At 42.0% G+C, this 26,191-nt stretch overlaps 2 protein-coding genes across 2 annotated transcripts in view; both read left to right on the top strand.

Annotated features, from left to right (window-relative positions):
• The window catches only part of macf1a (microtubule actin crosslinking factor 1a), a 231,471-nt gene extending 209,345 nt beyond the window's left edge, over positions 1–22,126 (top strand). The window contains exons 86-108 of the mRNA XM_047383195.1: positions 17–145; positions 463–645; positions 750–905; positions 2,464–2,670; positions 2,858–2,977; positions 3,078–3,247; positions 3,335–3,494; positions 3,588–3,782; positions 5,010–5,282; positions 5,423–5,611; positions 5,719–5,830; positions 5,918–6,063; positions 7,425–7,587; positions 7,687–7,841; positions 7,923–7,997; positions 9,945–9,962; positions 10,568–10,685; positions 11,227–11,289; positions 11,703–11,735; positions 16,181–16,398; positions 17,763–17,885; positions 19,833–19,935; positions 20,035–22,126. Of these exons, the coding sequence (XP_047239151.1) occupies positions 17–145; positions 463–645; positions 750–905; positions 2,464–2,670; positions 2,858–2,977; positions 3,078–3,247; positions 3,335–3,494; positions 3,588–3,782; positions 5,010–5,282; positions 5,423–5,611; positions 5,719–5,830; positions 5,918–6,063; positions 7,425–7,587; positions 7,687–7,841; positions 7,923–7,997; positions 9,945–9,962; positions 10,568–10,685; positions 11,227–11,289; positions 11,703–11,735; positions 16,181–16,398; positions 17,763–17,885; positions 19,833–19,935; positions 20,035–20,282 (3,357 nt within the window). The 3' untranslated portion in view covers positions 20,283–22,126. The remainder of the gene's footprint in view (positions 1–16; positions 146–462; positions 646–749; positions 906–2,463; positions 2,671–2,857; positions 2,978–3,077; positions 3,248–3,334; positions 3,495–3,587; positions 3,783–5,009; positions 5,283–5,422; positions 5,612–5,718; positions 5,831–5,917; positions 6,064–7,424; positions 7,588–7,686; positions 7,842–7,922; positions 7,998–9,944; positions 9,963–10,567; positions 10,686–11,226; positions 11,290–11,702; positions 11,736–16,180; positions 16,399–17,762; positions 17,886–19,832; positions 19,936–20,034) is intronic.
• Positions 22,127–23,501: 1,375 nt separating this feature from the next.
• The window catches only part of bmp8a (bone morphogenetic protein 8a), a 19,392-nt gene continuing 16,702 nt past the window's right edge, over positions 23,502–26,191 (top strand). Inside the window, exons 1-2 of the mRNA XM_047383990.1 lie at positions 23,502–23,625; positions 24,209–24,243. Of these exons, the coding sequence (XP_047239946.1) occupies positions 23,517–23,625; positions 24,209–24,243 (144 nt within the window). The 5' untranslated portion in view covers positions 23,502–23,516. The remainder of the gene's footprint in view (positions 23,626–24,208; positions 24,244–26,191) is intronic.

Raw genomic sequence — 26,191 nt, 5'->3', positions numbered from 1 at the left:
TACCCATCCTTTGAAGGCTGAAGGTTTCCATGGTGAGCTGGAGGAGTTCCTGCAATGGTTGAGGAGGACGGAGAGTCAGCTATCTGCAGCCAAACCAACAGGAGGCCTCCCAGAAACAGCCAGAGAGCAGCTACAGCAACACATGGTAAAGGAGATGCAAATTACACTGAGGACCAAAAAATGGTCTCAAGAAGACACTGACAGTCGTTCTCCAGGCTTTCTGAAGGAATTTATAAGCTTTTTATTGGATCGTAACAATATCGAACTAGTTTCATAACACAGTTGCAAACAGAATATGTCATGTTACACAGAAACTCTTCTGCCCATCTACACAGACACACTTGGCATATGGTCCAAATCAAACTTTAATGAGTTTCATTGTTCCAAATGGATCATTTAGAGAAAGCATCCTTCACCTGAGGCAGGTGAGCGGCTCATCTTTTGTGTCGTCTGCATCCGCAGGAGCTACAGGCTCAGCTGAATCAGCGAGCAGAACAGTACCATCGCCTGCTGGATAAGGGAGAGTCCATGCTGCTGGCCCGAGGAGGAGAGGAAGTGGGACCTGGAACCACCCAGACCCATCAGAACCTGGCCATGTTGCAGAACAAGTGGGCCAGTCTCAACACCAAGATGGATGACCGCAGGGTAAGTCTGAAGATGCAGCTGAAAACAGTTATTTTGGTTTGTTGACAATTCTTGCTTGATGTTTTTTTTACTTTAAACCTGTTAAAAACACAACAAACGTCCAGGCGAAGCTGGAGGAAGCCGTTTCCTTGGCAACAGGTTTTCAGACGTCCCTACAGGACACCATCAACTGGCTGACCCAGGCTGAACAGACCCTGAACATGGCCCAGCCCCCCAGCCTCATACTGGACACGGTTCTCTTCCAGATCGATGAGCACAAGGTGAACCCTCGATCTCCCTTCATACTCACTCAGACACAAATATTCATCTAAGCTGTGTTTTGTGGTATGCACAGAGGACTGAAAATGCCAAAACAAGAATATATGACTGAATATAGTGAGTTGAAATATATTAAATATATCGTGCCTGTAGACTTTAATAAGTTATTAGTTATTCTTAAATTTCCGTATTTATCCCTTCATGTTGATTTACATTTTCTTTTATTTGCAAAATGTATTAAAAAGATTTTGGTATTCTTTTACAGGGTATTTTTAATACAAAAATGTTACTTTTTATTTGTGAATGAATTTTCTTGCAGTTTACTCCTTTTTTTTAATCTTATTTTGAATGATTTCTGCTGATGTTTCTGCTTTGTAGAGCAAATAAGGGCTGCATTCTTTGTGTGTGTATTGCATGAGAATGCCACACATTAGGCCACATTAAATACTCTGGAGAATAAAAATGAAAGGTTTCCTTTGAATAATTGTGCAGTCATGCTTTACTATACAGATGTGAGGGGCAGTCTGGTAGAGGATAGCATCAGTTCTATAGAGATTGTATTGATTTTTTTCATTTTTGAAAAAAATTGGGAAACAAGTTGGAGAAAAAGTCTGCAGTTCCCAAGAAAACCCGACCTCTACTTCCAGTATGTCTGCCACTAATATAGCAGTAATAATCTTTGCTAGTTGCCCTTTTGAGTGTTAGAAACTTGTTAAATCGGTCAAACACACAGAGTGCTGTCAAACATCTGTTTGTTTTCTGATAAAATGCAAATGTATCGCTATTATAGGTTAGCTTGGTCACTTATTCTTGAGTTGGCAATTCTCACTTGTTTTCTGTTTTGCAGCTGAAACATAGTGAAGTTGAGGGGAAGTTCTAACTTCTGAGATAAATCAAACACAGCGTGTTTTTAGAAACTAGCACCAGATACCGGAGTTTGTAAAATTGCATTTTCTGTTGTGAAACTACTGGCTTATTTATTAAACAAAGAACAATATGTTATAATTTAATCTGTCTCTGTAGAATAAAAACAAATAGCAAATATGTTGAGCAACTTTATTAGATGTTAATGATTTTACTGCAAGTTCAGCTAGCGACCTAGCATCATTAGCGTTAGCAACTTTGCTTCTAATGACACAAGATTTGTATCAGTTCTGCTCTGAGGTCCCACCAGTCCAAGGTTTCTTCTGGTTAGGGTTCACATTAGGATTTAGGGTCTGGAGGTTGGTACTTGGCTTCAGATCAGTGAGACCCGAGGAAGGCGCTAACCTCTTGGTTAGCATTGGCTGTTAGCGCTAGCCGTTAACACAAACAGAAACATACAGGGATGCCAAAAACAACATTTTTTTGCAAAGTAAAAAAAAAAGTACATAAATAAGGGTAATGCAAGGAAAAAATCTAAGTTTAAGAGTAAGCTATAAGTTTATCACTAAATTTTACTGGCGTCTTATTTCTTCATATTTTGTAATAGTTTACTTTTGATTTTGGCAGTTTCAATACTCTGTTATCTGCTTATGATGCTCATATTTTAATTATTTAAAATTCTTTGTGTCCATCCAGGTGTTTGTGAACGAGGTGAACACCCACAGAGAGCAGGTCCTGGCTCTGGAGAAAACGGGCTCTCAGCTTCGCTTCGCGAGTCTAAAGCAGGATGTGGTTCTGATCAAGAATCTGCTTCTTAGTGTCCAGGCCCGCTGGGACAAGCTGGTTCAGAGGTCTCTGGACCGTGGCCGACACCTCGATGAGGCCCGGAAACGAGCCAAACAGGTATTTTCATAGATCTACTCAACAAAGAAGAGTTAGATATTTTCAATTTTTGTTTTAATTTAATTTCTTTATTAATAAATTTGTAAATATTTTAGGTACGTTTTGATGACAGCTCAGCTAAGAACACAATTCAGACCTGTCTCTTTAAGTTTAAAGGTTAAAAATAAAACACTAATTGTGCTGTCAGTTCCACGAGGCCTGGAGGAAGCTGACAGACTGGCTGGAGGAAGCTGAGAAAAGACTCGACTCAGAGGTGGAGATCTCCAATGAGCCAGACAAGATCAAAGTTCAACTGACCAAACATAAGGTACCACAGAGAGAAATCCAGGATTAAACCATTTCAGCTCCCCTGGTTTCCACTGTTAATGTCTTCTCACCCAGAAAAGCTGCTTTTCTCACTCAAACAGGAGTTTCAGAAAGCTTTGGGATCCAAGCAGCCTGTTTACGACACTACAGTGAGGTCTGGGAAGGCCATGAGGGAGAAAGCTCAGCTGCCTGCAGACCAGCAGAAACTGGACCACCTGGTGGGGGAAGTTCGGGACAAATGGGACACCGTCTGTGGCAAGAGTGTTGAAAGGTGCAGAGGCTGCGAGATATGATGGCTGGTTGAACGGCCCTTCATATAACTGGAAAAACTAAAATAATGTCGGTCTCGTCTATCCAGGCAGCACAAGCTGGAGGAGGCTCTGCTGTTCTCTGGTCAGTTTGCTGAAGCTCTTCAGGCTTTAGTGGACTGGCTGTACCGAGTGGAGCCTCAGCTGGCTGAAGACCAACCTGTACATGGTGACATGGACTTGGTGTCCAACCTCATGGATGCACACAAGGTGGGTTAGGACGCTGAAAAGCTAAACTACTGCTTCTTCCTCCCACACTTTTAGAACAGTCCTGTTCAACACAGGTATGATCTAATTTTTCAGGCTTTCCAAAAAGAACTGGGTAAGAGGACCAGCAGCGTTCAGGCTCTGAAGCGGTCAGCTCGGGACCTGATGGAGACCGGCCGGGATGACACGGCATGGGTGAAAGTTCAGCTTCAGGAGCTCAGCAACCGCTGGGATACAGTGTGTGCCCTATCTGTCACCAAGCAGACCCGCCTCCAGCAGGCGCTCAAACAGGTCAGAGCAAAGGAACTGCAAAATGAAAATCTGGAGGCCTAAACTGTCCTCATTATTTTTTTTGCACAGATCAACTCAAAATAGTTCATAATTGTCTGTTGCGCCCCTCTAAGTCAGTACTTTGTAGAACCACCTTTCACCACAGTAATGGCTTCATGTGTTTCAGGATATGTCTCTAAAGGTTTTGCACATCTAGAGCCTGAAATTTCTGCCCACTCTTCTTTCCAAAACAGCTCAAGCTGAGTCAGAATCGATGGAAAGCATCTTTAAACATCAATTTTAAGGTCTTGCTACAAATTTTCAGTTGGATTTAGATCTGGACTTTGACTGGGCCATGCTTTGATCTAAACCAATCCACCGTAGCTCTGACTTCATCCCAGTCTCAAGCTTCCCTTCCATATTCCCTATCCATGCAGAAGAAAATCATCCCCACAGCATGATGCAGCCAACACCATGTTTTACTGCGGGGCTGGTATGTTTAGGGTGATGTTCATTGTTAATTGGTTGGCAGACATGGTATTTTTCATGTCAGCAAAAAAGTTCAGTTTTGGTCTAATTTCTTCTTCCACGTGTTTGCTGTGTCTCCTCCATGGCTTTGAGCAAACAGGACTTGTTATGGTTTTCTTATAACAATGGCTTTCTTCCTGCCACTATTGCATAAAGGCCATATTTGTGACAACATATTTCCCCATCCAAGCTGAAGATCTCTGCAGCCCTTCCAAAGTAAACATGGGCCTCTTGGCTGCTTCTCTGATTAATGCTATTCTTGCCCAGCCTTTCAGTCTGGGTGGACGTGCGTGTCTTGGTAAGTTTGCAGAGATGCCGTATTATTTCCGTTTCCAGATGATGGCTCGAACAGAGCTCTGTGAGATGTTTTAAGATCTAAATCTCCACAACTTTGGCTCTCATGGGGCTCTTTGTTCATCAGTGTTCTCCAACAAACCTCTGAAGCCTTCAAAGAACATTTGCATTTATAATGAGATTAAATTACACTCAGGTGAACTAGATTTATCAATTAGGTGAGTTTTGAAGGCAGTTGGTTTGCAGTGAATTTCATTTTAGGGCATCACAGTAAACTATTATAACTATTGAGGTGGCTAAATACAAATACATGCCACATTTTTTCCCTTTTTTTAAGTTTTAAAAACATGAATAATGATTTCTGAAAGAAAGGAGAGGTTTTTGATGGTCTTAAACTATGATGCACATCTTGTGTTCTCCCATCAGGCAGAGGAGTTTCGTACAGCGGTGCAGATGCTGCTGGAGTGGCTCTCAGAGGCGGAACAGACGCTTCGTTTCCGTGGCGTCCTCCCCGAAGAGGCCGAGACTCTGCAGGCGCTGCTGCACACTCATCGTGACTTCATGGGCACAGTGGAGGAGAAGAGGGCCGACGTGAACAAGGCCGCTGGCATGGGGGAGGGCATTCTGACTGTATGTCACCCAGACTCCATAACCACCATCAAACATTGGATCACCATCATCAGGGCACGCTTTGAAGAGGTTAGGGAGGGCAGCCAGTTCTCTTAATCATATTGCAAAATGTTTAATGATTTTAAGAACAAATAGACTTGAGACTGATATATTTTTTTCAACCAAAGATGCAAAATAGCTCAATTTAGCTGTGCTTCTTTGCTACACAGGTGCTGACTTGGGCCAAACAGCATGAGCAACGGTTGGAGTCAGCTCTGACAGAGGTGCTCAACAACGCCAACCTGCTGGAGGAGCTGTTGTCATGGTTACAGTGGGCTGAGACTACACTGGTCCAGAGAGACACTGAGCCGCTTCCTCAGGACATCCCACAACTCACAGCACTCATCACAGAGCACCAGGTGGGCTTGCAGTGACTCATTTAAGTTCCTGAACTCCAGGAAGTGAAGATCTCTGCTTTGCTGCACCCTGGCTTGGTTAAATTACTTCTGGTGTTTGTGGATTCCAGACTTTCATGGAGGAGATGACCAGGAAGCAGCCAGATGTGGACAAAGTAACGAAAAGCTACAAAAGGAAGCCAGCTGAGCCTCCTAGCAGCCTGGCTGAGAGGAGAGGAGCTCGTAGGTCACCTGTGTTTAACTTCCAGCACTCCTTCACAGCACCATATGGATTCATATTTCACATGAAATCCTCTGCTTCCTCTTCAGGTAAACACCAGCAGCAGCAGCCAAGCATGCAGGTTTCAGGTGGAAACCCGCGGCTCAACCAGCTCTGCGCGCGGTGGCAGCAGGTGTGGCTGCTGGCTCTGGACCGCCAGCGTAAACTCAACGACGCTCTGGATCGGCAGGAGGAGGTGACGCCTTTAAAAAAATAACCCTTTTATTAAAACTGTAAACCACCTGAACAAACTCAGAACAACTACAAAGTTATTAAATATCTGTGTGCAAATGTATCTTCGGTGTACCAAAAACAATTACTACAGTCAAGTTAACAGACTTTCAGAACTGGGGGTTTGAATAAAAATGTTTTCAGAAAATATGAAATAATGAATAAATACATACTTTTTTTTAAATTCATAACTAAATATGCAGAATATCAACAATATGGTAACCATAAAATATTAAGCATTTATTTACTTGTTAAAATCCCCCCTAAAATGAAATTATTAATTTGAAAAGGCCTCAAGTTAAGTTTTAAAGATTATTACTCACTAGAAGGGAAGGAGGCACAGTCTACCCTACCTTTTCATTATGAGGAAGAACAGCTGTGATCAGTGGTGTGAAACTGGACTGGACACTAAATACTGGGGGACAGGACGCTCTAGAAGTAACGTTAATAAATGGATGACAGGACCTCTGAGGATTTGGGACAAACAGTTAAAAAGCCCTGATATTAGAGGGAAGTGTGAGGCTTATAATACACAGATCCAGATAAACACCTGCTGACCGCAGCCTTGGTTAGCAACCTTTGGTATCTCTGAGCAAGGCCACAGCTGGGAAAAAATGTAGTGAGGGATCTGCACATCTGTCCAAAAATGCCCCCTACTGGATGCAGGTGGTAACACAAATGAACTCGGCAATGGTGCCTGCAGTCATGCTTTGATTTCAAGGTCATCTGCATCGGTGCTCACTAACCAGACTTCACCGGTAACCAGGTGGTGGCTGGGTGGTACCGGCACTGCTTTCAAAGTTTGGACAGGAGTTGTGCATGAAATGCATGTTATGGAAAGACTGACATTTTAAGACATGTAAACAGTAAATATGACAAATACTGGATTAAATGGAATACTTTCCTGAATCAGAGTCCCAGGCCTAATGTTCATTTCTGTTAATAATAAGACGTAAGCTTACTTTGCATTTTAACTGTTGAGCCACTAAGGACAAATTATAGAAATATATGCTGGCAGTAGTATGTGATGTAAGAATTAGGTATTTAATTTTAGTTTTTCCAGTCCTCTCAGTTGAACCTCTTCTGTTCTGTTACTACAGTCTTGTTATGGATCTCATCATGTTTATTAGTTTCATTTTAAGATAAAGATATAACAAAATAATTGAAAAAGGATTTGTAGGAGTCACCGGTCACACAGCTTGACTTAAAAAGTAATTAAAACCAATTAAACTGCCATCTTGTTCAGGTAATCCTGTTGCTCCTACCAGAAGTAAACTGTATTTTGATTTATTCATACAATAAGTAAAATATTTAATCCATTTGCAGCTCAAAGAGTTTGCCAACTTTGATTTTGACGTGTGGAGGAAGAAGTACATGCGATGGATGAACCACAAGAAGTCCCGCGTCATGGATTTCTTCAGGCGCATCGACAAGGACCAAGATGGAAAGATCACGCGACAGGAGTTCATCGACGGCATCTTGGCCTCCAGTATGTTTCTTGCATCTTGCTCGGGTAGAGCTTTCCTTTCCACTTACAAGATAACCAAAAAAATAAAATAAATGTCTGGTGGTTGCTCGCCCTGATCAGAATTCCCAACCAGTAAGCTGGAAATGTCGGCTGTGGCGGACATCTTTGACCGAGACGGAGACGGTTACATCGACTACTACGAGTTTGTCGCTGCGCTTCACCCCAACAAGGACGCCTACAGGCCGACCACCGACGCCGATAAGATAGAGGACGAGGTAAAGGAGAGACACAAGAAACAACATTAAGATGAAGTCAAACAAGCAAAAACAGAACCGAGTTTGTTTGTGTCGGTGCAGGTGACCCGGCAGGTGGCCCAGTGTAAGTGTGCCAAGAGGTTCCAGGTGGAGCAGATTGGAGAGAACAAATACAGGGTGAGTCTCTGGTTCAGGTTAATACAGCTTCATGAAAACAAGGTTAGAATGGTTTAAGAACCGGAGTCAAACTGTTTTTACAAGAAAGCTCCAAAAATTTGGTTTATTATAAGAATTTTTATTATCAAACATTAAAGGATTTTGCTGGGATTTTGTTTGATTCACCAAAACAATGGAGTTCATGATAGTGAAGTGGAAGGTGAAAGATAAGCGCTTGGAGTTCCCTAAATAAAACCCAGTACAACTAATTGCCTTCAGAAAGACACCTAATAAATAAACAGACTCCGCCTCAGGGAAAATGCAGCTGTTCAGTGAAGGCGTCAGAGATGTGTTAGTGAACATTAGAGAATAAACAGCATTATGAAGATCTCAGCAGACAGGTTGAGGATAAAAACATGATTAGGAACACATCGACTCCATGGTAAACCACGGTGGTGGCACCATCATGCTGGGGTAGGGTTAGAAAGAAAGCCTCTAGGTGTCCCATACGCAGTTTGTACTGTGAGACAAGCAGTCAATAATTACTGTTCAAAGATGCTCTCCTTCTAATTTCACTCAACTTGAGCTGTTTTGTGATCAAGAATGGGAAAAATGTCAGTGTGTAGATGTGCAAAGGTGACAGAGACGTACCCTGAATGACCTGCAGCTGGAACTGCAGTGAAAGGTGGTTCTACAAAGTGCTGAGTCAGGTCCATATTCTGCAGAACCAGAGTTACACTAGTGGTTAAGGGTCTAAATCCCAGTAAAAATAAAATACATTTAAGTTTGTAATATGACATAAAACGTAATGTTTTCTTTGCAAGGCGCTCTGTGTGTCTTTGCTAAATGTGAACTACATTAAAAGGTAAAACCAGTTTGACCCAGTTCAGATTAAAAGCAAAGATAAAACACATTACAGGCTGCGTCTGCACCTCAGGCTTTAAATAACCACTGAGCATAACCTCACCGCATTCTTCATGTCTTTGTTTCCCACATTCTGGCTCCATGTTGTATTTATAGGTGTTGATCTCGCCTGTATCGACATTCCAGTAACGTGTCGCTTCGCCTGAGCATTCGTCTAAATCCGCTTTATTTAGGAAACACATTTGAAAACAGCAAGTTTGCTCAAACTGCAACGTGGGCAGCCATGCACTGCTTTTGTATGTAATGCATAATAACTATATTTACACATGGCAGCACAGACACACTTCAGGTTTCTGAGACTGTTAAAATATTGAAATACTCTGAGGATGAGAACTGTAGCCGGCATGAAATCTGATGTTTTATAATGTGTCTGAATGCCAGAAAGTTGTCAAACGTTTGAGTTAAAAAGGATTTGTTTACTTTTATGAAAACAATCATTTAAAGAAAATCATAAAGGAAATTTAATTGGGCTTGTTGTATTTGAGCTTTAAAACCCAAAAGAAACAAACATTTTGGAGCCTTGGACAAATTTTACATATTTGCTTTTTAGAAATAATTGAATTTCCTTTAACTTGATAATTTTGTAAAATTCTCAGGTTATCTTATTCTATTATTTAGTTTGATTTGTCTATTGCTAATAATAATGTGAGGAGGTTGGAGTCTCAGCAGTCTGTGTGCATCTGTGCTGCTAGAAACTCCTGAACATTTTCAGCATCATCCTCTGGACCATCATCATCATCATCATCATCATCATCACAGCTGTTTGCTCCATCATTATCCTCAGGGTAATGATGTCAGGCTGCAGGACACTGGAGATACTAACGATCACCTCTCTTCATATCTGCCTGCAAGCTTGTTTTCATCTGCAGCTTCTCCTCATCATCATCAGCTGCTCATCATGCTCCCCACTAACTTCCAGCCTGAGTTACAGTCTGAGACGCAGCCGTTCAGGAAGATGTTTATCCTGTGAAATATGTTTCATTCTCACTCTGTTTCTTTCCTCCCTTGTGTTCCACTGTTCCCTGTCTGCCGGACTTTTTCTAGTTCTTCCTCGGAAATCAGGTAAAGTGCCAGCCGGAGGTGTGAAGGGACGGGTGGAAGCTGCTTCCACGTTTTCCACACAGGGAATGCGTTTCTTCTGCTTTCACACACACAAAAATAAGCTTATTCTGCACCAATCAAGGTAAAAAATAAGAAAAATAAATGAGAAGAATCAGCTCTCCTTTGTGGCTGTGCAACGTGTAAGCAGCTCCCACCGTCCACTTGTCTTCATGCTGTAATTTGTTTGACTAATTGCACAATGTGAGGTGATTGACAGCAACACGTCTGCAGTGCTAATTAGTGGTTAGGTGAAAATATAGCGTGCTGAAGCTGCTTGGAGAAACGTCCGGAGGATTCCTCCTATGCTGGGTTTGCTTGGAGATGTGCTTCGCTGGGTGAATTTTGAAAGTTTGTGATTTTAGTTTTGAAACATGATTTAAAGTTAAAGCTTTGGTTTTAATGGCTGAGGCGATCGGGCTGAGAATCGGTGCATGTTTTCTCGGTGGTTGCATGACTTGGTTCAGATTTGGTTTGTGGGTTTCTCGCTGTTGGATCGGGTATAATCTGAAATCAGTTCCACTCACTGGATTTCTCTCCTCACTCTGCTCCTCTCTGAACCTCCTCAGTTTGGTGACTCTCAGCAGCTGCGTCTGGTTAGGATTCTACGCAGCACGGTGATGGTGAGAGTCGGAGGGGGTTGGATGGCTCTGGACGAGTTCCTCGTTAAGAACGATCCGTGCAGAGGTGAGTGCTGACACCACGATACCAGGGATTTTTGCCAACACACTGTCTCATCGTGTTTTACACATGTGGACCCACAAGGGCCTGACTGGTTCTGGATCTTTAACAATTTCAGATTGTTAAAGACGTTGGCTGGCAGATGTTTTAATGATATTAAACTGTAGAGACTATAGTGTGTAGAGTTAATAGAGTAAACCTTTAACCAGTCAGGCTCTAGCATTCAATCTCACAGACACAGATGTGAATCTGGACAAACCTCATTAAAGCTCACCTGAAATGACTTCATGTTGTCCAGCCGTCTGTCAGCAGGTGATGCAGTGAAGTTCTGCTGCAGTCTGTCCTTCAACTGACGTCAGAGTGGTGTTTCTCTCTCCGTCTGTGTTACCATCCTCATTTCAAGTTTAATTTCTGTGTATACACAGACCTTCCCTGTCCCTCTGTCTCTCTCCATACTTTCTGAAATAAAAGAGTAGTATTGCATGATGCATGGTCCTCAGTTTTTCTCCCTCTCTTTCTCCACTCTTGTTTTTCTCTCTTTCCTCAGTGCAACATCCAGGACTTAAGATTCTCCGCTCCGATTCCAGTAGCTCCATCTCATCTCGTATAGGTTGGATTTCTCTCACATTTTCTCTTAGCTGCGTGTCTCTTTTTGGTTTGTTTTTACCTGGATAGTCAACCCCCGGTGTCTTCCTTCTCCTCTTTTTTTGGTCTGTCTCTCTTTGCATCATTTCTGCCTCTTTATCTTTGTGATTTTGGCCTTGTTGCTGATTGTGATCTCCAGAATAACGCTATGTCTTCCCGTTTGTCCTGCACCCACCCTGGCTTTCCCAGCTTGTAAATCTTGAAATGTTGCAATTTTCGGGGCAACAGGCACTTGTCTGGACCCCCTGGGTTGTCTGCGTTTATTTGAAGTGTTTTTATAGGATGTTTCCAAGAAGTATTGACTGTGTGTGTGTGCAACACTTTCTACATCCCACCTCGAGCATGTAGTTATTTCACAGTGTCTCTTGTGTCTCTTAGTGACGGTCACTCCTGGCTATTTCTGCTGCCGAGGTATCTACACTTCTTCTCTGTCTTTCACACCTTTTCATCAATCTTATTCTCCATCTGTCTGTCCAGCTGTCAGCCTCCATCTTTAACATCAGCTGTCCTACATGTGTCCATGTTAGGGGTGGGGGCAAAGGTTACACGACGATATCGTGACACAGCAATCATACGATGGTCAATTGTTTTACTATCCTAAAATAAAATAGCAGCATTAGAGGGTTTGATGGAAGCCCAAACGTCTATCAACCATAACACTTAGAAGTCCAAAATGGTTTAGATCCACAACAGAGCAGGTTAGTCAGAATAAAATCCTACTGCAAAAAGGTACCAATCATGTGCCTTATTATATAGATAAATATCAATGTATGGCTCCAGAGCATTGGTTTGTCCCACCCCTACTCCATGTATGTGTATGTTGTTTCTAAATGATTTTGTGCAGAGGCGCTGCCTTCAGTCTCGTCTCTGTGCCACATGTTTGTCTCATGCTTTCTTCACTCACCACCAAAGCAGAACTTGGCCAACCCCTGGTCTTTTGGCTTAAAGGGTTTCTTTGAGATGATTGCAGTAAAAACAGTTTAATGTTCACAGTAAACTCTGCTGATTCGTTTTATTCACCATGTCTGAAGAGCAGGGGTGTAGTGCTGCTGGAACGTCGCTCTGGCACCTTTTCTCCAAGCCACTTTGCAGAATGCATTCATAGATTTGTACCTAGATATCCAGTAGGTATCACTGGTGAGTTTCATGCACAAGGCAATTTGACCAAATTAGCATCTAACCATGTTAGGTTTGGCATAAAGCGATATACATGCCATAAGGCAACCAAAGTAAGATAGATCAGATAAAACCATAATAATAAAAGCAGTAAACAATAAAAACAATAAAATAAAAATAACAATCATGCTCTCTTGAGTTAAAACGCAGTGTAATAAATTCATTAAGACCTCACAGAAAGAGGGAGAACCTTTCAGAGTTAGGAGTTTTCTCTGTGGTCACAAGTCGAGTCCTAGGAAACCACCAAGAGCATTTGATCTTCAGATCTCGAAGTTCTACCAGGATGAGAATTATGTAGAGACTCAGAAAGATAAGGAGGTGTTGCACCATTTAAACATTTAAAAACCAAGAGTGACATTTTAAAATGAATTCTAGAAGAAACAGGAAGCCAGTGAAGAGAATGTGTGCTCACATCGTCTTGTTCCCGTTAACAGGCAGGCAGCTGAATTTTGGACCAGATGAAGACGCTGGTCAATCCCACTCTAAAGAGCTGCAGTAGTCCAGTCTGGAAAAGATAAAAGCATGAATGATCCTTTCAAGGGCACCACGAGGAAGATTTAGCCTCAGACGATAGACTGGACTACGACACTGACCTGGCTGTCAAATTTTGAGTTATTATCAGAAATAACCTCAAGATTCCTAATCAAAGGACCGTCTGAGTCCAAGGAGCCTACAGCGCTGCTGCATCCTGTCAGCAGGTCCCAAACGTAATGAAATCCGTTTTATTTTCGTTTGAAGCAGCAGAAGTTCAGGTATCATCAACGCATACCAGAGATAATGACTTGAGTTTAGGCTCAGACTCGAGTCCTGCTATTTCGCAAAAATAAGACTTGAGTCTTGACTTGGACTTGTGGTCTGAGACTCGAGTCCTAGTTCCAATTATGATCTCTTGCAATGAAGAGTGAAAGGAAGCCGGTCTGTGAGCTCCAGACTGTTTTACTGTAAAAGCCATGTTGTTGGATTATTATGGGATGTAAATAGCTCAGCCTGTTCCTGTCAGCTGTAGTTTCATGATAATGACCACATGGATGTCTCTCCAACTGAACGCTGGATTCAATAGAGCAAAATAAATGTAACTGACCTCCGACCTTCTCTCAGTGCTAAGCTAGCTGCTACATTACAAGGACACTTCCTGCTGGAAATATCTAAATAAAAGCACTTCCTGTTCTGTTCATTCAGAAGTTTAACTCATTTAATTACTTATTTCATTTTATCTCATTTATGTTGTAATTTATACTTTAGATTTGTACATCTTTATTATTTAGAGTTGAGAACAAAGGTTTTAATGTGGATTATTAAAACTTCTCCAGATCAGAGTGAGAAGAAACCAATTTTCAAAGTAAAATGAAGCAGCCTTTAGCAGCTCTTTGGATGGTAAATGATTAAGATGTAATTGTTTACAAAAATTCATAGATTGAAAGATAATTATTAGATGTCTATGAAATAATTTAAACAGAAGGATGTTTGAATTCTTAACCTGCAGAGATGCAGAGTTTCATGACAAAATGTTTATTTCAGCAAATAGAGACTAGAGACCTGACTTAGACAAAACGTGTGAACATCTGACACAAAGATGTTAAAAGTTTTATTTTTTGTTTCCTACCTAAAGTGATCATATGTCGTGCATCTTAGAAATCAGACTAGTGGTCAGTCAATATTTTAATATATGAGCACTACATCCCTGCTGCTCGGCAAGCAGCTGTATTTAAACATGCACAGAAAAAAGGTAAACTCCTGTTTCACCTAATCTAAACGGAAGAGGGCGGGGTCTAAGACCTGGGCGTGGCCAGCCTGGGTTTCTAACAGCGCTTGCTTCCAGAACAGCTCCTTTAAATGTGATTGCTGGTTGGTGGGAGACACAATTACAGGGTGCACCTGGCTGGCTGGCTTTATGTTGGGACATGATTGCAGGCTGCACCCATTGAACTGATCGGCCAGTTGCTCAGGACAATGGCTGTGAAAGTTCACTTTATTTTCTCTCATTTAGTTTCTGTCACATATATCTGTCTCCCTTTCAGTTTTTCTCCTCATGGTCTCTTTGTAGCTGACCTCTCCTGGCCTCTATGTTGTCTGCCGGCGCTGCTGCACTACTTTCTGTCCAAGAATGCTGCTCAAGTGTTTTATGACGAAGGGAGAAACCCTGAACAAGTGTGACCTGCCCCTCTACAGTAAATATTTATGCTTATGCTGTGCAAACACAGAAAAGCTGGGAGGCACCTCCCCTGCAGCAACAAGTACAAATTAATCAGGCCTGAAAGCGCTTGGTGAAAATTAAGAGAAGAGAGGCTTTTAATCAAATAAGTAATGAAATTACAGCTTTCATTCAGTAAAGTTATGATTTTCAGTTATATCAAATAACTGGAGACAAGTCATTGGTTTAATGGTTTTATTTGGGTTTGTATTTTGTACTTCAAGAGTAGAAAAACAGTTTTTAGTTTATTCTCCACAAGCCTCGTGTTTTCTCTTCAGAAGCTTTCTGAAATGTCTTTTCAGCCACTTAAAAATCCATTCAAGTGATTTATTGTTGGAGAAAGCCAACCTTTTGGTTATTCTCAGAGAAAATAAACTCATAAAGCAAAAGAGACATCTCACAAGAGAGGGATAAGAGCAAAGAAGGCAATGATCTGTTGTTTTCCAATGTGAGACGATCCTGTTCTTCATCACGAGTTTCATGTTTGGCCTTTCTTTTCAGTATAAAGCAGCGGTAAAAGAAGTTAATTCTGATCCTGGCCGTTCCTCATAAATCTTATGTTTGTTTGTTTATTTATATGAAAAGTTAGGACCTCCCTGAAAAGGGTTAGAAGTGTCTTTGACAAATATCCTTTATTGTTTCTAAAAGCTCCATGAAGTATGAATTAAGGGGGGAGAGTGTGAGGAGGTATGTATGTAGAGTTGGTGCAGAACGTGTTCGAGGACAGTGAGACAGTGGTGAGGTGTGTGGTCTGAGTGACAGAAGGCCTCTGGTTTGATGTCAGACAGGAAATCCCATGGATTAAGATGTTAGCAGGTGACATGGAAGAGAGCTTGGTTAGGTGGAAGGTTGTTGAAAGTCTTCACCCATGTGTGTGAATAAGAGGGAGACGGGTGATGCAGTGGAGCTGCTGAAGGTGGATGAGTTCAAGCACCTGAAGTCAACCATCAGAAGCAAAGATTAGTGAAGAAAAAGTGCCAGTAGGGTGGGATGGATGGAGGCTAGTGTCGGGGCCGATTTATGACAGGAGAGGCTGACTAGATTAGACCTGCTATGATGTACAAACTGGGGACGGCGGTACTAATAAAAAACAGCAGATGGTGCTAAAGAGGTTCAGGTTTTCTTTTTCAAAGCATAAGAAGCAGCAGTGACTGTGTGTCTCCACATGAGGACAGCTGGTTGGCTTTCGTTATACTAAATTAATGCTCCTTCATCATTTGCACTTGCACACCTTCACTTTCCTTCTTACAAACACCTCAACCCAACTTCTAATCTTCTGACTTCCTGAACTGCCACTGCTCAAACACCCACTCTGCTCACACGCACTCTCAAATGAAACACGCACCGACTGTGATGTCTGCAGCCAAGGAAGCACCGACTCTTTCCCTCACACTGCTTGCTGCCTCTGCCACCCCCTGCTGGAGGAACAAAAGAAATGAGCTGACAAAAAACGGACTAATATTTTTGCTCTTTCCGTTTCTGTTTGCAGCTCGAGGTCGCACAAACTTGGAGCTGAGAGAGAAGTTCATCCTTCCTGAAGGAGCATCCCAGGGCCTGGCTGCATTCCGCTCACGGGGCCGACGCTCCAAACCGGGCTCCCGCAACGCCTCACCCACCCGTTCCTCATCCTCGGCCTCCCACAGCGGCGCCTCTCTGCCCTCAGCTCCCTCCACCCCCGCCACACCAACAGCTTCAGCATCATCCAGGGTAGGATTCCTTGCTTTTTGACCTCAAAATACACCACACCAGTAAAAGAACAAAGAAAAGTCACTGGCAGGGGCCACATGCCCAGTGCCATGCTGCAGAAATGTGTGTTTTTAACCACTGAGCCAACATGTTGGCCAACTTAGATAATATACTTTAGTTACTCAATACTATGGTCCATTAAAGAAAAAATGACAGAGTTGTGATTTGTTGATTATTTGATGGTAAACAATCCCAGATTCCTCTTAAAGCTATATTTTCTAAAGTTGTTTCACGAAGAAGCCAGACTTTGTAACTTTGTGAATGTTTTATTTTCATTTAACTGCTTATTTGAATAGGTTTGAAATGACAAAATACCCAAGAGCTCGATCTCAGACTCTCCAAGCCTCATTTAGCATCTTCATTGTTTAGGTTCATAACAAGAAGACTAATATACGTATGGGTTGTTTGGATGGGCTGGAAGACAAAGACTTCTCTTTGTAAAATCTGTATGGAGGCCTGACTTAAGTTTGCAGAGCTGCGTCTGTATGAGGAACAATACATTCCGGAATAATATCTTTTGGAAAGATGAAACCAAAGTAGAGATCTTTGGTCATAACGAACAAGTCCATGTTTGGAGAAAACCAAACACAGCATATCAGCTGAAACGCCTCCCACCAGCTGTCTAGCACAGTGGTGGAGGGGTGATGATTGGGGCTGGCTTTGCAGCCACAGGACCAGGTCATTGAGTCCATCATGAACTCCTCCATATATCAGGTATTCCAGGGTCAAATTTAGGTCACTTGATCGACGGCTCTAGCTTGACCCAAACTGGGTCGTGAAGAGCCCCATGAGTCCAAACACAGAAGCAAATTACAACAGAATACCTGGAAAATTAAAGAACCAAGGTGTTGCAATGGCCTAGTCAAAGTAAAGACCTGAACCTGCCTTTACTTAACAGACCGATATCTATGTTACTCCTGATATATCATGACTGTATGCAGGTGATACTGAATGCTCCTTGGGGATTTTGTGTGAATTTTTATGCTACAGGTTGCTTATTTATTGTCATCCTCTTGTGAAAATCGCCACATCCTTGACTGTGAAATTTCATGTTTGTTCTTTCTGTTTTTTCTGTTATCTTTTTGCCTTCTCTCCTGCATTCAACCCTGCTAACTTCCCATCAAAAATCTTCTTCCTGCATCGTCTGGTTCACTATTTAAAAAAATATAACCATTTCTGCTGAAACACTTTTACACAACACGCTGCGCTGCACTTCCTCGCTGTCCAAACATCTTCCTCCATAACCCTCTCCCTCCCCTTCCCTGTGTCCGAACCTCCCCCGCGCTGCTTGGCTCTGCTCCTTTTCCTTCCCTTCCTCCCTTCAGTCCTCCCACACCCACTCTCGTGACTATGCCAAGCCCTGGCTTGCACACAGTAAAACTCCACCACCATCCAAGTGCCACTGCTGCCCAGATCTCGGTCACAACCACAGCGCTCCTGGGCACGAGGTAACGCACTCACCCCAACCCACCCGCTCGCCTCCCTGTCCCACCCCGACCCCGCTCTTGTGAGCGAGCTAATGCACTAACATTCGGGAGGCTCGCAGTGTGCCAGGTTGAAGGCTTTAAGGGTTTCCTTTATTTAAATGCAAAGAAAATCCTAATAGGGTGAAGGTGCTGTCTGGACATTATAAGTAGCCCTTTTGCACCATTTGGTGGAGATTGATAAAATAATAAAAAGCATATTTTTTGTAGAGAAATATAAATCGGTTCTTAAGAGACTGACAGTAGGATTAGCTATTTTGATTACAGCTCTAACGTTTAACCTCAAAATTTCCATAGAAAACAAGGAAAAAGTTTGATGAACAAAAAATAAAGCTTTCCTTTAAAAATGTAATCTTATACCGTATTTTCCGCACTATAAGGCGCACTTAAAAACCATTAATTTTCTCAAAAAATGACAGTGCTCCTTGTAATCCGGAGCGCCTTATATATGGATCAATTGGTTAATTGGTTGATCCATACTGGTTGTACACGGCGCTCTGTCAAAATGTTTCAGTACGACTGGTAAACTACAAAGCCGCACCGCTTGCAGCATTACGGCTACCGTAGTCAGGGGCGTCGCCGCAGTAATAGCGGTAAACACCTGTACTGTGCTTAGTCCTAGTCCAACACCACTTGTGTGTGTATAACGACCCCAAAATGGCACCTTTCAAGAGACACGCTTACGATGCTGAGTTCAAACTCAAGGCTGTCAGCTACGCAGTCAAACATGGGAATAGAGCAGCAGCGAGAGAATTCAACAGTTAACGCTACTATATTGTGAATGTACTAACGTTTGATTTAGTGCATCAAACTGTTTCTTTTACGTGTTTACTGAATCAGGGAAAAGTTCCCTTTCACGTTTTAACTAACGTTTGATTTCAACTTCAACTTTATAGACTCCAATGCATTCCTAACGTGCGGTTGGCTCTATTCAATAAAATTCTATGTAGAGGAGACCTTACCATGAGAGTGAATGGAGTTATCAGAACGCTGGTTTGTAGTGTATTAATAAAGTTTGACTGACTGACTTATCTGACTGTTTTGTTGACATTCTCTTTAGCACAGCTCCATCTAGTGGATGCATAACGCAACCCCAGTCAAACGTTTGACTGCAGTAGCTTCTATTTTATGCGCCTTATAGTGCGGAAAATATGGGTAAATATTTTTACTAAATATATTAATACAAAAATATGTATTTATGTATTTATGTAATTTGTTGTATTTAATTAATTTCTTCTATGAATATAAAAAAATTGTCAAACACAAAATGCATGATATTATTAAAAAATTAAAATATTTTATTTTAAAAATAGAAATATATTTTATTTTGTGAGGAGTTTATATGATAGCTGCTTTTACATCCTTGTGGAGAAATATTCAGTAGTTTGATGATTTTTAACCATGTATTAACTTAGCGACTTATAATCTGCTGCCTCTTGGGGGGAATCAGGAAATTGGGGACATTTTTATCTTTGCCTTAAATAACTTGGAGCCGTTTGGGGTAACTTTAATAATTAGTATCATCCTGACATAATGCAGTTTAGAAAAGTGATTAAAACATTTTGTTTTCTTGTTTGTTTCTGTTATTCTAAACACAAATTTGAATTAAAAAATGTTTTTCAATTTCTTTATTAGCCAAAAAAAAAAAAAAAATATTAATCAGAGGGCCTTTATCTGCATAGATTTCATGTGGTAAACTAATTAAACATACCTTCGCTGTTAGACTGTAGCATTCGGGGCTGTGTTACAGAGTCGCAGTGTTTGTGTCTGTTGGTTTTAGATCTGTCTGTATTGTTGTCTGTTTCTGTCTGAAACTGTTGATCCAGTTTTAAAATCACAGTTTAACACATAGCTGTTCGATCAGCTAACAGTGGAGTCATCATGGCTGTGCTATCCCATGTTATCCTGCAGGGGGCGGCGTCTGGGTTCAAACTGAAGAGGCCAACGTTCCACTCGAGCCGAGGCTCACTGACTGGAGAGAACGGAGGAACGCCGCACAGCAGCAAACGTACAGGTGAGACATGAAGTTTCATGTATGCTGATGATGACTGAGTTTCAGTCCTGTGAAAAACTGTTGTCTCATTTCACCTCATCTTACTTCACACTCCGTCAGATCCAAAGCGAGGGGCGGCGACAGCCAGCGGTCCAAGCAGCCGAGCCGGCAGCAGAGCGGGCAGCAGGGCCAGCAGTCGGCGCGGCAGCGACGCCTCAGATGCCTCGGAGCTTCAGGACACTCGTTCTGTCTGCTCCGACACTTCAGACACGCCAAGGCGGCCCAGCAGTGGAGCCAAACCTTCCAAGATCCCAACAATATCAAAGAAGACCCCCAGTTCAAAGACCCTAGGGTCTACAAAGAAGTAAATCCAGCTGCTGAAACCTGAAGAAACCTTGTTTTTCCTTCATTTAGAAAGGTTGGTCTGCGTCATTCTGGACATCCAGAGGGCTTGTCTAAATGTTCTGCACTATGACTGATGTTGTTTGGGGAAAGAAGGAGATGGTGATCTGAGTAAATCTCCCTCTCATTCCTTCCCAAGTCTTGAAGATCACATGTGAACCTGCACAAGAGGAGAACAGTTCTGGTCCGGTTGTCCCAGGCCAGAATCTGTGGGGTCAATGCTAACTTTTCCCCTTTAAGACCCCAGTTTGCCTTCCAATTTCTTCCTCCTCTTCTGAAAACGTTCCCTCAAACACGGACCGACGTGATGCTGCCTTACTTTATGTTACACTTTTTGTCCTGATCAGACAGGGTGACAGACTTTAACCTGCTTTATACTGACAGACACACATCTTCCTGGAGAGGCGGGGCAGGGAGAGCGGCACGCCGCCACCACAGCTACACAAACAGAAATAGAAATGTGGGAGAATTATTTTTACTTGTGGTCTAGATGCCTCAAGGATGCGTCAAAAAGAAAATATGCAACGACTGCCATGTCGCTTCCTCTGGACTGATTGGCAAGAAAGCATTCACCTCCTCAGTGGTGAGCTGAGGAAAAGCTCTCTGACGCACACGAAGATCCTCTGAGGATCGGTGGAGGTGGTGCTGCAGCTGAGACCAAACAATCTCACACTGAAGCACCACACTGCAGACTCCTCCGGACCGCTGGAACGCAGCCCAATGTGTGCATTTCAGGAAAGAGCGGTGCGGTTTTTTTTACACAATCCAACTCAACACTCACACAAAAAAATCACAAGCTAGCAATAGAAAGGACTATTTTAATGGTGACAACTAACAGCACATTACTGACAATATACGACATGTTTAACCTTAACATGATGTTAACAACTGTGTTCGCAGAGTTAAACAACCAGCATTTACTAATTGTCTGCTGCTGTGTGTTGCCCTTAGTGACCCCACTGCGCGCGTGCGAGCACGCACACACACGCGCTCACACACACAGTGTGTGTCTTACAGGAAGCAGCAGAGGTCATTGACTGAAGTCACTGTATGCAAAATTTTAATTTGCAATTGTTTTGTTTTCTGATTAATTTATAATCCAGTTAGACATTTTGTTGTTTAGCTTGAAAGACAGATTTATTTATTTTCAGTTTTACGTCATATCACCGCCGGCAGAGCGTGATTCAGTATTATTGTAAGGAAATTATGATTTTTGTACCAAGAAGATGCCCACTCCACTACTTTTTATTTTGACATGGTTTGTGTGTAAAAGCTTGTTTCTACTCTATTGTGACATTACATTTCACCAGGGTGCCCACTAGTGGCAACCTTGTTGTTGAATTTTCTAACAACTACATTTTCCTGACCAAAGGGGTTTGCCCTTCATCTGTAGAGATGAACCACAGATATGAATGACTGGGGACCTGGACAGAGGACAGACTAAAGAGGCCGTCTCCTCCTTCATGTCCCTCACCAGCGTCTCTTAGGCTTTTTCTTTTTCAAATGTTCTGTCGTGGACAGGCCTGGGTTGTTTTCTCAATCAAAGAGATGAAGTTTATGGAAATTAATGAAATTACACCAAGAAGACACCATAAGGTGATTTTTATTTATTTATCGTCGCTCTGAGGGGGAGGGATGGGGGTCCAGGGGGCAGAGACAACCTTTTTGATGCTGCGCTCCCCTCAGTGTGATGAAGTCAACGTGGAGGGAAGGGATGTTCCTGGGAGTCATTTGTGTAAAATTAAAACAATAAACTAAAATTATAAACTTTTTTCTGTTTTTGTATTAAAAAAGTATGCTTGCAATAAAACTGCCTCTGGTCTTTTTATTTGTTTCTGAATTCATCAAACCTGCTGAGACTGTTTTAAAAATGTGGTTGAGTTAAAGAAAAGTGCTGAAAACCAGACTTCAGAAGGAAACGGGTACAATTATAAATTTGGTAATAAAATGACCAAACTGATAAATACTGATGAGCAGTGCCAGTCAGTCCATTAAAACCTTTCTAAGTGACCAAAAATGGTCCAATTTGGAAACAGTTTAGGCCACATGCAGGCGGGTAATGGGTCGGTAAATGGTTTGATTTGAAAGGAGCTGGCATGTTTAAGTTGGACAACAGATTGCATAACTAGTAGGTTTACAGCGATATTATCGGCAGCCAAGGCATCCAACAGTTGGTGTATTCAATGAGTGATGGATCATCACACAGAAAACGACAAGAACCATCAGCACCGGCGCACCCCAGGGGTATGTTCTCTCACCCCTTCTCCCTCTACACAAATTACTGGATCTCAGCGGACACGTCTGTGAAGCTCCTGAAGTTTGCAGATGACACCACAGTTATTGGTCTGATCCAGGACAGTGACAAGTCTGCACACAGACAGGTGGTGGATCGGCTGGTACACTGGTGTGGTCAGAACCACCTGGAACATAACCCACTCAAGATTGTGGAGATGATGGTGGACTTTTAGAAGAACACCACCCCACATACCCCCCTCACCATCCTCAACAACACTGTCTGCTGTGGACCACATTCTGGTTTCTAGGAACCACCATTTCATGAAACCTGAGATGGTCCTTACACATGTTCAGCATTTGAAAGAAGGTCCAGCAGAGACTGTACTTCCTGAGGCAACTCAAGAAGTCCAACCTTCCCCAGGAGCTGCTGGTCATCTTCTCCACTGCCATCATTCAGTCTGTTCTGTCTTCGTCCATCTCAGTGTGGTTTGGTCCATCTACCAAACAGGACGGGTCCAGACTGCAACGAACAATCAGGTACCAGGCCACTAGGGGGAGTCGATCACTGATATTAGCAATATAAATATGCTGCTGTTCTATAATATTGTATAATATAAAATATTGTATAATATAAAACGACCACTTGTTTAATCTTTTCTTTCTTCCCTCCAAGTTTCATCTGGGCACCCCTTTAAGGTGTTGAGGCTCTGGTCCCATATGACTTGGTGGTCTACTCCCCCTAGTGTTCTGGTGCGCTTGTTTTTTTTGTTTTTTTCGTTTTTTGTGGTTTGCATCGTTCATGTGTTTGCAGCACGTCTTGCTGTGCCGTTTACTGTGCGTTTGCACCGTAGCTATTTATAAATACGTACGTTTGAATGAAATTGATCGTATTTAGGTATCTGTATAATTTAGAGACGGAAAGAAAGTGTCTTGAACATTTCTGAAACCCCCTTCATAATGTCAAAATGGTTCATTCCACCGTTTGTCCAGTAAACACCAGAAGCGCTGCGAGCTTACGTCATTTTTGGGGATCTGAAAGCGGGAAAACGACGTTCGGTTTGGATTTTTTGCTTTGTTAGTTCAAAAATCGTATTATACGTTTTTAAAGGCCACTTAAAAAGGATAACACCATTTATAAATGTCTGAGGCCAGTTTTACTGGAGCAAGTAACATGTTCTTGTTGAAATAATGTTGAAGTTGTCAAACATTACCGGAACGCTCACTTAGAGCTCCGCCATCTTGTAGCTTCTAATGTCCAACTTCCAACGGCAAAAACACTAAAAACTATAAAGTATAGTTTTGTTTTTTGTAGGGACACTATAGGTGTTGTCTACCTGAAAATCCAACTTTATCAAATTCCTCATAAATATATGCCTGAATATTAATGTATTGAACATCGGACCATGTTTTCCTATCCAATCAAAAAGTTTCAAATTGGGATTTAATATCTTTTAAACCTATGGAACATGACGGTGAAATTAAAATGAATTACTTACATTTTCAATCTTTTTTTCTTATCCCATGTCCTAGAGGGTAGGAAGCTTATAAAACAATGTATTCAAAGCATCCAGACCACAGTATACACTGATTTTTATAAGGACTGAAAATATATACAACTATACTGTCAGCTCTTTTTAAAAAACTTTTTCCTACTCAGGTTTGAAGTTTATTTACGCTGATGTCCTAAACCAGGTGAGTCCAACTCCAGCCCTCGAAGACCAGTGATGTCTACAGGTCCTTCTCAAAATATTAGCATATTGTGATAAAGTTCATTATTTTCCATAATGTCATGATGAAAATTTAACATTCATATATTTTAGATTCATTGCACACTAACTGAAATATTTCAGGTCTTTTATTGTCTTAATACGGATGATTTTGGCATACAGCTCATGAAAACCCAAATTTCCTATCTCACAAAATTAGCATATCATTAAAAGGGTCTCTAAACGAGCTATGAACCTAATCATCTGAATCAACGAGTTAACTCTAAACACCTGCAAAAGATTCCTGAGGCCTTTAAAACTCCCAGCCTGGTTCATCACTCAAAACCCCAATCATGGGTAAGACTGCCGACCTGACTGCTGTCCAGAAGACCACTATTGACACCCTCAAGCAAGAGGGTAAGACACAGAAAGAAATTTCTGAACGAATAGGCTGTTCCCAGAGTGCTGTATCAAGGCACCTCAGTGGGAAGTCTGTGGGAAGGAAAAAGTGTGGCAGAAAACGCTGCACAACGAGAAGAGGTGACCGGACCCTGAGGAAGATTGTGGAGAAGGGCCAATTCCAGACCTTGGGGGACCTGTGGAAGCAGTGGACTGAGTCTGGAGTAGAAACATCCAGAGCCACCGTGCACAGGCGTGTGCAGGAAATGGGCTACAGGTGCCGCATTCCCCAGACCTGGGCTACAGAGAAGCAGCACTGGACTGTTGCTCAGTGGTCCAAAGTACTTTTTTCGGATGAAAGCAAATTCTGCATGTCATTCAGAAATCAAGGTGCCAGAGTCTGGAGGAAGACTGGGGAGAAGGAAATGCCAAAATGCCAGAAGTCCAGTGTCAAGTACCCACAGTCAGTGATGGTCTTGGGTGCCATGTCAGCTGCTGGTGTTGGTCCACTGTGTTTTATCAAGGGCAGGGTCAATGCAGCTAGCTATCAGGAGATTTTGGAGCACTTCATGCTTCCATCTACTGAAAAGCTTTATGGAGATGAAGATTTCATTTTTCAGCACGACCTGGCACCTGCTCACAGTGCCAAAACCACTGGTAAATGGTTTACTGACCATGGTATCACTGTGCTCAATTGGCCTGCCAACTCTCCTGACCTGAACCCCATAGAGAATCTGTGGGATATTGTGAAGAGAACGTTGAGAGACTCAAGACCCAACACTCTGGATGAGCTAAAGGCCGCTATCGAAGCATCCTGGGCCTCCATAAGACCTCAGCAGTGCCACAGGCTGATTGCCTCCATGCCACGCCGCATTGAAGCAGTCATTTCTGCAAAAGGATTCCCGACCAAGTATTGAGTGCATAACTGTACATGATTATTTGAAGGTTGACGTTTTTTGTATTAAAAACACTTTTCTTTTATTGGTCGGATTAAATATGCTAATTTTGTGAGATAGGAATTTTGGGTTTTCATGAGCTGTATGCCAAAATCATCCGTATTAAGACAATAAAAGACCTGAAATATTTCAGTTAGTGTGCAATGAATCTAAAATATATGAATGTTAAATTTTCATCATGACATTATGGAAAATAATGAACTTTATCACAATATGCTAATATTTTGAGAAGGACCTGTAACTTTAGTGCTTCAATGACTATCTCCAAATCAAGCATAATTTCTCAAACATGAGTTGGAACTTGCCTGATGAAGTTAGACAACCATAGCCAGATGAAGAAGCCAAACTACTGATTCTCCTGCTCAGTGTGAAGGTCTCATCATTTTCTTTTTCATTTCTCTCTGATTGTTCTGTCTAAAATGTTGGCTTCTTTTCACCTCACAAACTGTATGCATTTAAAAGAATAATCACCTATTTTTTGTAATATTGATTAAATGTGAATGTGTAATAACTAGCTGAATGGCCACAGAAGCTGCTTTTCAGCTTTTTGTGAGTTGATCAGTTTTGCTCGGTAGATCC

This window comes from Girardinichthys multiradiatus, chromosome 13 (genome assembly GCF_021462225.1).
Source record: "Girardinichthys multiradiatus isolate DD_20200921_A chromosome 13, DD_fGirMul_XY1, whole genome shotgun sequence".
Classification (NCBI taxonomy): Eukaryota; Metazoa; Chordata; class Actinopteri; order Cyprinodontiformes; family Goodeidae; genus Girardinichthys; species Girardinichthys multiradiatus.
Note: the sequence above shows the minus strand (reverse complement) of the source record. Positions and strands in the feature narration are given on the sequence as shown.